Source organism: Balaenoptera ricei, chromosome 1 (genome assembly GCF_028023285.1).
Source record: "Balaenoptera ricei isolate mBalRic1 chromosome 1, mBalRic1.hap2, whole genome shotgun sequence".
NCBI classification, from domain to species: Eukaryota; Metazoa; Chordata; class Mammalia; order Artiodactyla; family Balaenopteridae; genus Balaenoptera; species Balaenoptera ricei.
Genome location: NC_082639.1, coordinates 31,979,167 through 31,994,098, shown reverse-complemented (window position 1 = coordinate 31,994,098; position 14,932 = coordinate 31,979,167). Strand labels below are relative to the sequence as shown.

Sequence of the window (14,932 nt, the reverse complement as noted above, 5' to 3'; positions counted from 1 at the left end):
TGAAAATAAACCAGAAAACTCCACAAAGACCAGGCTACTATGAAAATCACTTTTAACACAGTATCACTTTTAACAACTGCTTAATAAAAACCTGTTGTTTTTAAAGGATCATTGATTGTGTCTATTTTATTTCTTTTCCTTATTTGTCCTATACTGTTTCAACATCAGTTACTAAGGTTGGCCTTGGTTGGGAAACCAAAGTTTGTTTACTGGATGGGCACTTGTCAGCTTTGCCAGGCAAAACCCAGGCCTCTGAATTGGGAGTTTGGGTTTGGAACCCTGGGTCCCAAAGTGAGCTATATCACTGGCTGGGCTCGCCATTTCAACTCTTAATGCCCTACTTTTCTTAGTTCCTTTCTCGAATTTCCATCAGCACATATAATCTGCACATTATAATATAGCACAATTAGATAAAAAGCTTCTTTAAAGCAAGTACCATTCCTTTTTATTTATTTCTATTCACTGTTTCACTCATCAAAGAAGTTGAGATTACAGGCTCTGTAGTTAGACGCCTGGGTTCAAATCCTGACTCCATCACTCACTAAACTGTATAAACTTAGGCAACTTTTTAAAAGTTCTCCAAATCTCAGCTTCCTTATCTGCAAAATGAGGATAGTAAACTACTTACTTGGCTGTTGTTAGGATTAAACAAGAAAACTTATGGAAAGTACTCAGCACTTACACTTCATAAAAATAAATACGACAGGACCTCAAGGACTAACAGATGTGTAAATAATGAACTATAATAGAATGTAACAAAAGTTAAAATGATAAAATGCTGACTTGAATGTGGAATTGTGAAAGCAAGAAGTAAAGGTGGTTAATTCCTCCGGGGATGACAAGAGCAGAAGAGGGAAGTCAGGAAAGGTTTCACAGGTGACACAATAAAGAATATGTGAGTTCTCCAAGAGAACAGAGAGTAAGGCTGGTTCAGAGGAGGGCCTGGGATTAGCAAAGGCACAGAGATCCTGAGATCTATGAGTGCAGTGTGTTCAGGAAAGAACCCGTTATCCGGTGTGGGAAGAAGCCCAGGTATATGGGGGAAGAGCTGGCAAGACAAACTGGGACCAGACTGTGAAAAGCCTCATGCACCACAGTGAGCAGGTATTTGAACTCTGTTCAATAGGCAGCCAAGAGCCACAGAAGCATTTTAATATATTCAGATATATGATTTAAGGGGATAATTTGATAATTGTGTGGAAGATAAACTAGACCAAGAGGCCCTTTAGCGAGCTGCTGCAATGCAACAGGCCCAAGATCCAGCCCACCAGCATTTAGGGTGGAGGAGAAGAGAAGCTTAGAATGGTGGTTCTCAAATTACGGTCTGGTGGCCGCTGGCAGTCCCTAAGCCCTTGCATGGGGTCAGTGAGGTAAAAACTATTTTCATAATAATATTAAGATGTTATTTGCCTTTTAAAATTCTTGTTCTCTCACGACATCCGATATCACAACAGACTGAGTGCAGAAGCAGATATGAAAATCTGTGAGACTGTTCTATTAGCCAGACATTTTTATTTTATTTCATTTCATTTCATTTATCGCCATGCCTTGCAGGTCTTAGTTCCCCGACCAGGGACTGAACCCGGGATCTTGGCAGTGAGAGCGCGGAGTCCTAACCATTGGACCGCCAGGGCAGTCCCAAGCCAGACATCATTAAAGAGATTTGCCAAAGATATAAAACAATGTCACTCTTATTCAATTTTTTACATTTTGGAAAATGTTATTTTTTCATAAAAATGTTATGTATGTTAGTGTTATGGTTGTATCATCATAATTTAAAAAATTAATTTATAAATACATACTTTAAAAATTCCTCAGTGTTTTTTTTTTTTTTTTTTTTTAATAACATTTTTTTTTTTTTTACACTTTTATTATTTATTTATTTATTGGCTGTGGCCTCTCGTTGCGGAGCACAGGCTCCAGACGCGCAGGCTCAGTAGTTGTGGCTCATGGGCCTAGTTGCTCCACGGCATGTGGGATCTTCCCAGACCAGGGCTCGAACCCGTGTCCCCTGCATTGGCAGGCAGATTCTCAACCACTGCGCCACCAGGGAAGCCCTCCTCAGTGTTTTAATACAGTTAATATTAATAGATATTAGTAGATAAACACAAGCTCTTTGGGATCCTCAATAATTTTTAAGAGTGTAAAGGGTTTTGGGATCAAAAAGTTTGAAAACCACTGGATTAGAAAAATATTTGTAAGTAGACTAAATAGGACTTGATAATTAACATGGATGCAGGGGCTAAAAGAAAGGGTTCTTTCAAGAACTACTCTTAGGGGACTGGGTGGGTGGTGAGAAGAAACAGAACAAGTTTAGGGAAGGATATGGAACAAGGAAAGGGTCTAGGCAGGATTTCACTGGAAATGACATAATTGGACCAACCTAAATTTCGCAAACGTTGGGTACAGAGATCTGATCAGCAGAAAATCTTTAAGTAAAGCTGGCAGATATAAGATACTGCATGAAGTAATGTGGATCACTACCACTGGGGATTGAAAATAAAATATGATTCTACCATTTAGTCAGAAGTTCCCTGTCTCCCATCTGCTCATCTTACTGCCTCAGTCAACGATATTAATAATACAGTTACTGACATTAATGATATTAACAGGGGCTTCCCTGGTGGCGCAGTGGTTGAGAGTCTGCCTGCCAATGCAGGGGACACAGGTTCGGGCCCTGGTCTGGGAGGATCCCGCATGCCGCGGAGCAACTGGGCCTGTGAGCCACAATTACAGAGCCTGCGCGTCTGGAGCCTGTGCTCCGCAACAAGAGAGGCCGCGATAGTGAGAGGCCCGCGCACCGCGATGAAGGGTGGCCCCCGCTCGCCCCAACTAGAGAGAGCCCTCGCACAGAGACGAAGACCCAACACAGCCATAAAAAAAATAAATTAAATAAATTGAAAAAAATATATATATATATATAATGATATTAACAATAGTGTTTGCTATTTGACAGGCACCATGATGAAGACCTTACAAGCATCTCATTTAAAGTGAGGAAATGGAGACTTTGAGAAGTTAAATGACTTGTCCAGGGTCACGTAAATCTACCTGTTGAGAGCAGCATTCAGAGCCAGATTCAAGTGCCTCTGATTTCTTTGCTCGAAAGCTTTCAGCCATACTGCTCACCTGCACCTGCTGCTTCTGTGCATTCAGCATGTTGGGATCAATAGACAGGGGCCCCAGCACCCCCATCATCAGCTCTTTCTCCATTAGCCAGGGCCGGAGCTGGGCTTCTGCAGCCTGGAAGCAGGCCAGATGACTTGCGGATTCCTCCAGCTGCCTTTGCCGAGCCATTGTCACCTCGGTGGCCATTTCCCATCGGGAATCTGTAGAGAGGAAATGAGAGAATGTATTCTTTTACCCTCATCAGCCACTAGCCTGGTCCCTAAATTACGTTCCTAAAATACTACAGGAAATGACCCCTGGAGCATTATTTAATATTTTTTTAAGTTAAAAATAACCTGCATTTAATTTTAACTAAAGTAACAAACAGTTTTGTATCTTGACTGCGGTGGTGGCTATAGGAAGCTACACATGGGATAAAACTGCACAGAAGTACGTACATACATACACAACGCATGTAAAATACCTTATGCGACATATATATTATTTTATAACCTGTTTTTAAGCTTACTAATTATGAGCATCTTTCATGCCAATAATTTTTTTCATACCAATACACATTCACCTACATCATTTATAGTTCAATATTATGAGTGCAGCATAATTTATTTAATTCCTTCACAGAATGTTTAGATTATTTCCCATTTTTTATTTTTATCATCAATGCTCTTTGTCACAGCAGACTGTCAGTTTGACTTGCCCAAGAAAGCCAATATTGATGCTTTGAGTGGAATCTCTAAATTTTTTCCACAATCAGGCTCATTCTCTAACCCCACATGCCCCTTCTTGCTTGCTTATGACAATTAACTAAAAATCACTCCTGTTTGTTGGGTATGCCGAAAGCCTGTGTTTACTTTGAAGATAAGGAATTTAGTGAATTTGTAACACCCCAGTGATAACATACTGAGCTCCTCTTGCATTTTCTTCCAGTTTTCTGCTTCTTGTGAGTTGGGATATGTTATCAGTAATCCAGACAGGGCTTCCTTTACATTTTGGACTTTTGGAGAATTCTGTTCCAACTCAGCCAGGAAGGCCTAGGAGAAAGAACATCATGAATGCCATGAGATTTCTGGACAGGAAACAAACCTGTGAGTGTGGAGGAAATGACGGGAAGACGGGGCAGCAATTACAGGCTCGACTTCTGATTCTATCCATGGCTTGTTTCATGATTTTAAGATACTTAACCTTTCTGCTTGAATATTTACTTAAAAGGAAAATCTAGATGGCAAGATTTGAATTTCTTTTATGTACAACACATCAGTAACCCAATAAGAAAATTGCTAATCCCTATAAACTAAAAGTGTCAGGAATTGATGATGATGATGACGATGACGATAATGGCGATGTTTATGCAGTTGTAGGATATGACATGCTAGGCTCAACAGGAATACTAAAATTTTTGGCAAAAAATTTTTACCGGATTTTCTACATGGTCTTATTTCTTCTGACATTTTCCCTAGGCCTACACGTCAATCTTAAGAATGAACTGCAATCACAGCTGTTTAGATCCCTCCAAGAGTTGGAAAGGTGCTTTGATGGAATGGTTTGGCTTATACCATCACATTGAAAATGAGATCCCATTCTCAATGAACTGATGGTTCTGAGGAGGGCTATTCTTCTGCAAACAGATCTGGTTTTGTTTCTCAGTCTGATGTGTAACAATTTCTAATTTCATAGGTAAGAAAATGCTCTGGGAGAGTTTAGGCATACTAGTCATTTGAAAGTCAAACATGCTGCTCGTAACGACTGGGTGGTTGGCTATGTCTCACTCTCAGGCCCCCGGGCTCAGGCGGGAACACCGGTACAACCACCCCTTCCTCTTAGTGTTTGAGATGCAGCTAATGGGAACACAGTACCTTGTTAGATTCAGCTTGGGCTCTCACTGTCTCTGTCTTGGTTGGAGATAAAGAGGCATCCATGCCTTTCAGGACTTCCTCTTTTAATTCCAGCCACTGCAGCACCAAGCTTGCCTCCTTCTGAACTTCCTGCATTCGGCTGAGGACAGCCTGAAGACTTTCCTGGCGTTCCCGAAGCACTTCCCCGAGTTTCTCATATTTCAGGTTTACATCTGACATGTCACACTGGATCTCCGTCAGATCTAGCATCATAGAAACAGAAATCAGACTGGGAATAGCTCTCAAGCATCCCCATTGGTTCCTCACTAAATTATTCATCAGGATTAAGTATCTCTCCCACTCCTTCTAGTGAACTAGAGATGATCTTCCTGCTAAATCACATAGAAGTTCCTGTTTACATACAAAAAGCAAAAGAGCTCTCATTAATCGGATTTCTGATTTTGGCATTATATACTCAGATGTATAAATAAAATGCTAAGCAAACATGCGAGCAGCAAAAGTGAAGGGAGTGAAGGATTTGGGGCATTCTTCTACTTCCTCTTCTTTAAACTGCAGAGAAGAAAACCTAGCTGGGAGGCTGAGGGCTAGATTTAGACCACCTCTAGTATAGCTTCTTTATAACTGAAAGATTTGCATATATTTTCTTCTAGGTCTTTCCTTATTGGTCTTATCTAGTGGTCCAGTTTATTTGCTTAGTAACTTTATTTCACTGGTTGCCAACCTGTTTAGCCTCTAGCTAGCAACAAAGAGCCATCGCAGTTGCTTCTCCCCAGACTTTTACCCTCACACCCATCCTGGCAGCAATCCTTCCACACATACGGAAACATACACAGATGCAAACATGAACACTGTCCTAACACACCCAATGAAGAGGCACTGTTGAAAATGGCATTCTCACCTTTGCAGGTGTGGTATCCGTTTACACTGCCTACAGAGCTTCCTACAGAGGGCAGTATGCAACCTGAGCAGAAGGACAGAGAGACAAACAAGGCAAGACAAATGTGTTAGGAATACATACAGGCACCGAATTTATTCTTTGGCACTCACTTTAAGCTCAGATATCAGGAAGTTAACACAGCACAAGACAACATACTTATGGAAAGAGACAAATCATTTTAGCTGCCGGGCAACAGTGTCACTCGAGGAGTTTCAGCTCCTTAACCCTAACCCTAACCCTTTCTAGAGGAAATCCAAATTCTCTTCTTAAATCTCCAATTTGGATTCTTTGAACCTTGCCCTAATTTTGTGAAGCAAGTATTAGTAGAATGACTAAGGCTCTAGACTGGCATTCGACATACTTTAGAATGAGGATTTATAATACAGCCAAAAAGGTTCAACTTTAACATCAATGTTCTTCAACATAATAAAAATAAACAATAAGTACAATTAAGGACATAAAAAGCAGCATTCTTTTAGTAAAGACATTAAAATGAGCCTTTCCTATATTGTTTCAAAAGATTCCCTGTTTTTTTTTTTTTTCATGACATTCTGCTCCCCTTCCCCCACCAGAAAACAGAAATTCTAAGCGTCAATAAATCTGGCTCATAAACATTCCCATAAATTCTGTTTAGGGTCTTTGGTTCTGTTTCTAATTACCACAATTTCACCTATATTCTCCCCAAGTTGATTCCTTGTGTTTCAGAAGTATCCCAAGTAAGTAAAAACCAGATCATGTAATTACAAAGATTATAAAGAAATGTGAAGAACAGTCATGACATAATGTAACATTCAAAGGGCAGAATAAGACTCTCACGTGCACTGATTTCACTGTGGAAAAGGTCAAGTGCAAGGTTATATTAGACAATAATGACTGTAAAACTTTTAAATGTTAACATTATTGTAGTTTCAATTTAAAAAATGGATCAAACCAAAAGATCATATTCCACTGCAGTCTGGTGATGACCAAAAAGAAACCGGACTAGTAATTTGGAGAAGACAGTCGTAGCCAAGACTGTCACTAACTCAGTACGTGAGCCTTAATCTATGGACAGACCTCGGTATCTTCTCTGGGATATGAAGATAATACTACCTATCTTGTCAGCTCTCATGGGGTTACTGGTGAGAAGTAGTGAGGTAGTGTACGTGAAAGCACTTTATGAAACCAAAAGAGCTCCACGACCATAAGGAACGAGAACACTCATGGGTTTTCAGAGATGGAAGAGAACTTTTTAAGAGCACTCAGGCTAGTGATCTTCAAACTGGTTTTCAAAGCACCCTGAGGAGGTGCTTTAGGGACTCTGTAAGTGTTTGGTTTAATTTTAATATTCAGAATATATTCCTAAGTACTTAGAAATGGCAGTAAAACATGCACATTCAATTATGTTGAACACCACATTTTAACCCAGCAGATATAGCCAATTTATGCTGCTTTTTGGGGAGAATAAAGTAGCTCCTGCACCTCTGTGCATACATTTAAACTTCTTTCTGAGTGTAACTGATGGGAAAAGTTGTAGTTCTTCATTAGCACTCTATAATTTTCAAACCTACATATGCCCACTTACGTACAAAGAAAAACATCTACAGCACACATGAATTCCATTAAATAAAATGACAAAAAAGGCTGAGGTACATCTACTCAGAGCAGGCTCTCATCAGAGTAGAATTGTGTAGTAAGAGAATTCTTAGCACTTCAGATTGTAAAGTGAACTTTTAAAAACATTTGTCATCATTTGCAACTATTTATCTGTGTGAACTGTATTTTCTGCATACAATGCAACCAAGGAAAAAACTGAGAAATAAATAATAAAGCTGTCATTCAAAAATTCTTTTTTTCCAAATTTTCATATTCACTAAGATAGCCTCAATATTCTTTTATTTATTTATGTATTTATGTATTTATATATTTATTTATTTTTGGCTGCATTGGGTCTTCGTTGCTGCGCATGGGCTTTCTCTAGTTGCGGCAAGCGAGCTTCTCATTGTGGTGGCTTCTCTTGTTGCGGAGCACAGGCTCTAGTTGCACGGGTTTCAGGAGTTGTGGCATGTGGGCTCAGTAGTTGACGCTCGCGGGCTCTAGAGCGCAGGCTCAGCAGTTGTAGCGCATGGGCTTAGTTGCTCCGCGGCATGTGGGATCTTCCTGGACCAGGGCTCAAACCCGTGTCCCCTGCATTGGCAGGCAGATTCTTAACCACTGCGCCACCAGGGAAGTCCCAATAGCCTCAATATTCTCATTGATGAATTTCATAATAGATAAATGCTATAAATTCACTTATATTTTTATCTGTCTTATAGTTCTACTTGAGATTTATTTTTAAAAAAGATTACAGTACTTTAAAAAGTTCGAACAACCACTGATCTAGTCCCGAAGTCAGAAAACTTTAGTGCACCAGCCAAATCTGTCCCTCCGCCTGTTTCTGTATGTGAAGTTTTACTGGAACACAGCCACGCCCATTCATTTATATATTGTTTATGACTGCTTTTGTGCTACAATGGCAGAGACATGTAGTGTGACAGAGACCATATGGCCCACAAGCCTAAAATATTTACTCTATGGCCCTTTATAGAAAAAGTTTGCTGGGTGATGTCACACACTAATAAGTCACTGAACTTAGAAATTTAAGTGTTAGAATATAAAAATCACCAATTCTCTGAAATGTTGTCACTTCTAGATAGTTCTAAGACATCTTTAAACTTTAGGATACAATAGGAAAGTAGCCATTCTCAGGAGGAAAAAAGAAAGTAAACTTTGCCCTTACTATTTAAGTGACTATAGGAGTGCATTAACATAGTCTGGTAATAAAACCTAGGAGATCCCAATTAACAACCAGCAAGTGACTGTGAGCTCAGAACACATTCTGTTTGAAAGACTTAATTTGTAGGCAGAGATAATTCATATAGTTGGGCACAATCTTTGTATGCACTTCCAAGAAGTGTGTCAGCTCCTGGTGTACCAATACTGACTCCTAAACACTTAGCCTCTCCCAAGATATCATGCTTATACCCTCCAGGGCTGATCCTAATTTAAAGTTAATGCATAGCCATCCATTCACATATTTAAAAGACAGAAATTCCTCAAGATGGAAAATCCTATTTTAATCCTTCTATGTTCATTTGACAGTTCTAAGTGGGCCAACTAGTCCCTTTACTTTTTCCCATCACAGGAAGGGGTTTTGCAAAATAGAGCAATGTTACAAAGGAAATGGGAAAACAGATCAGGTTGAGGGGAAGGCTGCTTCATGAAACATCCTTGGTTTTCATATCCAACCTTGATTCTAATGTTTATTCAATAAGGGGTCATCACCAAAGGGCAAAGGGAAGAATGATGTTTATTCACTACATTTTCAAGAGCCCGCACTCACCTGTCTTGGCTTGAGAATCAGGTGCTGTGATCTCCATGATGAGATTTTCTAAAGAAGTACCTTTGCAATTGATTTCTTCTACCAAAGTTCCCTTACTTGTCCAGTCATCTAGGAGACCCTGTTTAAAGAATAAAATAGCAAAATGTAATTATCTGGAGGCGTTCTCCTCATAAGTAGGGACACCTGTTCTACATACACTCCCTAAAGTTTTGATAAGCATTAAGCAATCATCCTCATTTATTCAGCCATTTCCAGATCTTGGTTTAGCCAGCCAAGATGTGGGAGAATGATATCCTGGAATATTCAGGCCCTTCTCATTCATTCATTCATTCATCAAGCAAATATTTTTTGAGCACTTACTATAGGCCAGGCATTGTGCCAAACACTGGGGATACAAAATAGGATTATGACACAGTTCCTAAAACCAAGAGTTCAGATTATCAATGGCATTATAATGTGATAAATGCTATTACAGAAATATGGACAGCCACTAGACTCTGAGAGCACAAAAGGAGACACATCTAACTCTCGCTGGAGAGAGGAAAGACTGGAGTTAAGATAAGAGTTTGCCAGGTGGACAAAGGGAATACCACGCTTGTAAAGAATATAAAGGAAATGGTAATTGGAGGGTAAAATGAGGAGCTAGATATTGAGATGTAGAGAAACATACAGAATCATAGGCTACACTTTGCCTTTTCAAGGGAATTTTATATTGGGTTTCAAGTCAGAGCTCAAACCACCATAGAAAGCTGTTAGGAAACAATGGCATTTGCTCTAAGACAAAAGTATCTGGTCATGTTGTCTCTAAGCTGTGAACTGCCTGCTACAGAAGTAGAATTTTACTCTTTTCCAAGCTGGGACACCATCCTAGCCTTCAATCCCTTCCTCCATACTGAATCTCCCTCACAATCTACTTAGTTTGCTTTTGACTTCAAGCTGCAAAGCAGCAGCAGAGAAAGACATCGAGCCATGAACATCTGGCAAGCTCATGCTGCCAAACTTCAAATTGAATCTTGCCAATTCAGAGTTTGTCAGTTCTTTTATTAGTCACTCTTGATTCCAAAGAGCCAACAGTTCCCAAACTATGCACTGACTCACAGGATATTTTAAATTTTTGAGGGAAAAAGAGTGACATCTGTTGGACACCATGTGAACAACTACTGCTAAGCTGTTTGGACCTGACCACATAGTAAGTGAGGTTTTTCAGTTTTTTGGGTGTTTTTTTGTTTGTTTGCTTTTTGCCTTGAGATGCCATGAAAAATGTCTTGAAACACAAAGGGAACCATGAACCAAGAAATCAGGGAACCTCTGTCCTAGGAACTCCCCACAGCAAACGCTCCTGGCACTCTCTCTGTGAAAGCTCTTCTCTTTCATCTATTCAAGATAAATCCTGTTTTACTAAGAAAATAAGGACAAATGCATGAGAGTTAGTTGGAGACTGGTTTCAACAAAAATAAGAAACATGGTAGAGGTGCAAATAGAGCTGGATGACTATGAATCAAAGATAGGAGAGAAGTGATTCTGCACCAGATGGGAGAAAGGCTGATGCTACCCTTGCAGGTACCTTCCAACCATCTGATTGTAACTTTTCCTTCATAAGTTGTAGTAACTTTTCTTTATTAGTTGAGGAGAAATTCTCTCCTCAATTTTCTGATCACATATCTGGTCACTTGCTCACATATAATAGTCTAATTCTCAAACATACAACGAGAGTGTAAGCTTCTCAAGACTGGACTCTGACAACTGTCTTTTTTATGACCTACCACAGCACGACAGGCAACCCCAAAACAGCTGAAACTTTACAGATATCATTCCCAGATTACTTTTTTGGTTTTGGTTTTTAAATAGGAGATGTTTTGGTGCTCAGTGCTTGGGTAGGGTAGGTTGGACTCACGTGGAGAGAATGGAGGAAGGAACTGCTATTCTGATACACATGGATAACTTGGATTTCTCACACCATTTGCCCACCACAGGTGGAAATGAGTCCACACAAGATTCCAAACTGCTGTCCAGCCTGATTCCTGGAGAGACTTTGTTCACCTACCTTCAGGTGTTCAATCTGTTTTTCCAGCTCTTTAGTGCTCACGAAAGTCTCTGTAGGTGGAATATTCCCTTCAGTTTCCTTCAGCCATTTCTGGAAAGTCCTAACCAGCTTCCGGAATTCATCTAATTGCTCCTGGCAAGATGATGCATCTTCCTCTCTGTCAACAGAGACAATTTGTTACTTGCCAGACTAAGCTTGTAAAGAAGTCAACGTGAACTAAAACTATATTCATTCTAGGACTCTAGGCATCAGTTTCCTAACAGGGCCTTTCCTTCTCATAATCTTTTCCATGGCAGCTTTGGCTAAACAACCACATATAATGTAGGAGAGCATCAAACTAAGGAATCTGTTGCCCTTGTTTGGACATTTCTGGGGAAAGGAGTCTTCAATCTTACTCTAGGCTAAAGTGAAAATGAGAAAAACTAAAGGGAGCCTGCTATTTAGGTACTATGATACAATGGAAAGAATGCAGGCTTTGGATCTCAAGGCCAGCTCTGCTACTTTTTAGGTATTTGACTCTTTCAAGGTCCAATTCAAATGCTAATTCCTTTAACAAGGAAGATGCCAAAATTGAGGCTCAGAGAAGTTAGGTTAAGCACACCAATGAGTAAAATAAATCAAGGAGAAAGAAGAATTCAATTTTGAAATTAAATTTTGGAAATGGTCACATCTATTAGACTTCAAGCCAGAGATCCTGGCTCTTCGTATAGCTAAACAGCCCTCAGCTGAGGGCAAGAAAAACAAAGCCTTCTTGGCCTTTGTCCTGTCCCTGTCACCTGCACTAAATAACCGCTGCTTACAGTGGTGATTTGAGCAACTGCTTTCCTCTAGTCACTAAAGCCGTCATCTGCTAAATCGAGATATTTATGGCTAAACCAAGAGAAGTCTTATCAAGCTTTTAAACCCACATGAGGCTTTCTAATGGAGGAATTATGGCTTTTCAACTGTGAGCTAATAACCTGAAATCATCCACCTTTGTTGTATATTCCCATGTTTGCCTTAAAAGAAGAATCCAGAAACTCCTCCATAACAGCAACTTAAATGTGGTCAAAACAAGCAGTGTGAGTTCCAATATAATCCTTAATTATGTCTGGGAAGTCTCTTCCAATTTTTCTCATTATTTCAAATCCTGCCACAATCCAACTTGCTGCCCCAAATTCGTTCTGTTTGGTCCAGGTGACCTGGGCTTTTGATTGTACTGAGGAGGAACTGAGTCCCATTACTAAGAAGGAACTCACTATTTACTAACAGAAAAACCACTAAGAATTAAGTAGACTGAATAGCTTTGTCTGAAAGAGGCACTTTCCAATCTCCTATGGCTCAGTAGCAGAATTTTGATGCCATCTTTTCTGGTGAAGAAGGAAGGAGGAGAAAGTCATTTCATTCAATAGCAAGAAAAAATTAGCTCCATGACACTGATCCATACATACGAAAACTCACCTTTCTTTAACTGTCTTTTGTAGCTCTGTGAAGTCCTTTTTGAGTTTCTGTACCCTGTCCTGGTGCTGGGACAGGTCCAGGGCAAAGCCACAGGAGCTCAGGTCAGTGACCAGGTGCTCAAGAGTATCCAGGTTTTCCTGTTGGTCTTCCATTTCCAAATTGAGCTCCTGTCAAGGAAATAAGGAAATGTATTCAATCCTCTGGTCCTTGTAAATAATGACTCTAAAGAAGGAAAGATATCTAGATTAAAGCTGGGGCATGCTCTCCCTTACCTGTAGAAAAAGAGGGAACAAGGAAAGAGGCATGTTCACTGGGTCAACTGCTAGATCAAAACATTAAATATGTAGGATTTCTCCAATCCACCTGAGAGTGGCTGGAAATTACAAAGGAGTCTTGTCTCCTTTAAACAAATCTTTAAAGATGCCAGAGGCAGCATGACAGAATAAAAAGAATGGAAGTTTCTGGAGTACAACAGACCTGAAAGTTGATCATGGTTTTGCCATTTACTAGCTTGTGATCTTAAGCTATTGAACTTCTCTAAGCTTCTGCAGTCTGTCTCTTCTTTAAAACAGGTAAACACACTCTTCACTATTATTTAACACTGTATTGACAATATTAGCCAATGCAATTAGGTAGGAGAAAACAATTTGTGGCATAAGAATTTGAAGAGGTAAAACTATATTTGCAGATTACATGAAAGTATATTTGTAAAACCTCAGAAAATCAACAATATAACCAAATTGAACAGTGAAGTAATACAATAAGCAAGAATATAAAATCAACATATAAAAATCAAGAATAATATAATAGCAACACAAAAGGTACAATTTTAGGAACTGTACAAAACCTTTATGAATAAAACTTTAAAACACTTCTGAAAGACATGAAAGCAGACCTGGAAAAAAAGGAAAGATGTCCATAAAGCTATGTGTGTATGTGTATGTATGCATCTATGTGTGTATATATGCATGTGCGAATGAGTAAAGTAATGTGAGCCAAACAAAAATACCAACTTTTTTCTCTAGGACTGATAAAGTTGATTCTAATGTTCATATGGAAAAATAAATGTACAATTATAGCTATGAGAAATCCTGAAAAAGAAAAAAAAAAAAAAAGAAAAAGAAAAAAGAAATAAGGGAGATTAGCCTTACCAGATAGTAAAACATACCAGAAAGCCTCTAGAATTAAAAATAGTATGCTATTGTTAATGAATAGAAAGACCAGTGAAATAGAATAGAAAATCAAGAAATAAACTTCAATACATAAGACATTTTGTATGTGATAAAGACAGATTCTCAAATCACTGGGGTAAAGACAGACTTTTCAAATAAATGATATTGGGAATAACTATACAGAACTTTGAAAAAAGATGAACTTGTATTCATACCTCATACCATACCTCACAATAAACTTAAATTGTTGAAGTATTCAAATGGAAAAGAAAAAAAAGAAAAGAAAAAAAGAAACCATTTGGGTAAATTCCATCATAACCTGGGTGTGGCAAAAGGCTTTCAAACTATGACTAAAAATACAACTTCAATGAAAGAGTGGTATCTCTGGTTTCAAGCTATACTACAAAGTTACAGTAATCAAAACAGTATAGTACTGGCACAAAAACAGACATATACATCAATGGAACAGAACAGAAAGCCCAGAATATAAATCTAAATGGATAAAGAAGATGTCACACACACACACACACACACACACACACACACACACACAATGGAATATTACTCAGCCATAAAAAAGCATGAAATCCTGCCATTTGTGACAACATGGCTAGATCTAGAGTATATCATGTTAAGTGAAATAAGACAGACAGAGAAAGACAAATACTGTTGATCTCATACTTGAAATCTCAAAAACAAAACAAATAAACGAACAAACAAAAACAAAAACAGACTCATAAATACAGAGAACAAACAGGTGGTTGTTAGAGGGAAGAAGGTTAGGAGAATGGGTGAAATAGGTGAAGGGAATTAAGAGGCGCAAACTTCCAGTTATAAAATAAATTTAAGTCATGGGGATGTAATATACATCATAAGGAATATGGTCAATAACACCGTAATAACTCTGAATGGGGACAGATGGTTACTAGCCTTATCATGGTAATCATTTCATAATGTATTTAAATGTTGAGTCACTATGTTGTACACCTGAAACTA

The 14,932-nt window shown here is 38.9% G+C and overlaps 1 protein-coding gene across 14 annotated transcripts in view; it reads right to left on the bottom strand.

Moving 5' to 3' along the window:
• MACF1 (microtubule actin crosslinking factor 1) overlaps nucleotides 1-14,932 on the bottom strand; it is a 333,257-nt gene that overhangs the window by 84,901 nt on the left and 233,424 nt on the right. For 11 of the 14 annotated variants that reach the window (XM_059919504.1, XM_059919530.1, XM_059919536.1 and 8 more), the window contains 7 exons: nucleotides 12,765-12,931; nucleotides 11,325-11,481; nucleotides 9,281-9,398; nucleotides 5,881-5,943; nucleotides 4,983-5,224; nucleotides 4,031-4,160; nucleotides 3,130-3,329 (listed from right to left, as the gene is read on the bottom strand). In XM_059919504.1, coding sequence (XP_059775487.1) covers nucleotides 3,130-3,329; nucleotides 4,031-4,160; nucleotides 4,983-5,224; nucleotides 5,881-5,943; nucleotides 9,281-9,398; nucleotides 11,325-11,481; nucleotides 12,765-12,931 — 1,077 coding nt within the window. The remainder of the gene's footprint in view (nucleotides 1-3,129; nucleotides 3,330-4,030; nucleotides 4,161-4,982; nucleotides 5,225-5,880; nucleotides 5,944-9,280; nucleotides 9,399-11,324; nucleotides 11,482-12,764; nucleotides 12,932-14,932) is intronic. The other 3 variants (XM_059919491.1, XM_059919544.1, XM_059919552.1) reach the window with 1 other exon arrangement.